Source organism: Branchiostoma floridae, chromosome 16 (genome assembly GCF_000003815.2).
Source record: "Branchiostoma floridae strain S238N-H82 chromosome 16, Bfl_VNyyK, whole genome shotgun sequence".
Taxonomy (NCBI): domain Eukaryota; kingdom Metazoa; phylum Chordata; class Leptocardii; order Amphioxiformes; family Branchiostomatidae; genus Branchiostoma; species Branchiostoma floridae.
The window spans coordinates 14,985,497-14,986,438 of record NC_049994.1 but is presented as its reverse complement, the minus strand read 5'-3'; the positions used below and the strand labels follow the sequence as shown (position 1 = coordinate 14,986,438).

Here is a 942-nt window from a genome sequence, read left to right as displayed (position 1 = left end):
ATCATTGTGCTTAAAAGAAGTTAGACTTGCTTCCATTCTCCTTGCTGAATTGCAAGGTGTTTATTTTTCCTTTTTGCCTCATGGAGGTGGTGTTGCACAACAACTTTAGACTATAACTTTATTCCTGTAAGATCTAAAACACACAATTTACCATTTATCTGCAAAATGTTCAATTTATGAATATGTATATTGTGCCCGCACAGTGCATATCTGTATGATTACTGTATGTAACAGTGTCCCAATGCATTTCATTTTTACGTTAAACTGCATTTGTAGGGTCACTTTGGCTGAAATCTAACACAAAAAGAAATAAAAGACGATCCTTGCCTACAGACCCTAATTTAGGACGACTGTACCCATAAAGGCATCAGCACATTTCCATAGGCCTAAGTATGCTACATATACATTAATTAAACCATGCCTTCCAAGCAAAACAGGTAACTGCCATTAAAGAAAGTCTTAACTTTTCCGAAATAGAGCACAGATGTATGATATGCCATTCCCCCGCTTGATATGTATAATTATGTATCTCATATAAGCCGTTTCAGACGAAGTACTACCAAGGATTTAAACAAGAACACTCCCCACGTTCGTTTGGATGGGAGGCCGATGGCGGAACGTGCACCAAGTTGTCTGTGGCCGAATTCGAACCATTGATGACAGAGGTAGAACATCTCTCTTTCGTCGACCGAGCCAACTGTGACACTGTAAGGAGTAACAACTGTGCTATCCTATGTAACAACTGCAGTGTCAAAGGCAACGACAACGTTGTCTAATATGATCATTGTGCTTAAAAGAAGTTCGACTTGCTTCCATTCTCCTTGCTGAATTGCCAGGTGTTTATTTTTCCTTTTAGCCTTATGGAGGTGGTGTTGCACAACAACTTTAGACTATAACTTTATTAGGCTGTAAGATCTAAAACACACACTTTACCATTTATCT

The 942-nt window shown here is 38.7% G+C and overlaps 1 protein-coding gene across 1 annotated transcript in view; it reads left to right on the top strand.

The window, feature by feature from the left end:
* The first annotated feature begins 609 nt into the window (after positions 1–609).
* The window catches only part of LOC118432822, a 1,203-nt gene continuing 870 nt past the window's right edge, over positions 610–942 (top strand). Inside the window, exon 1 of the mRNA XM_035844441.1 lies at positions 610–619. Within this exon, the coding sequence (XP_035700334.1) occupies positions 610–619 (10 nt within the window). The remainder of the gene's footprint in view (positions 620–942) is intronic.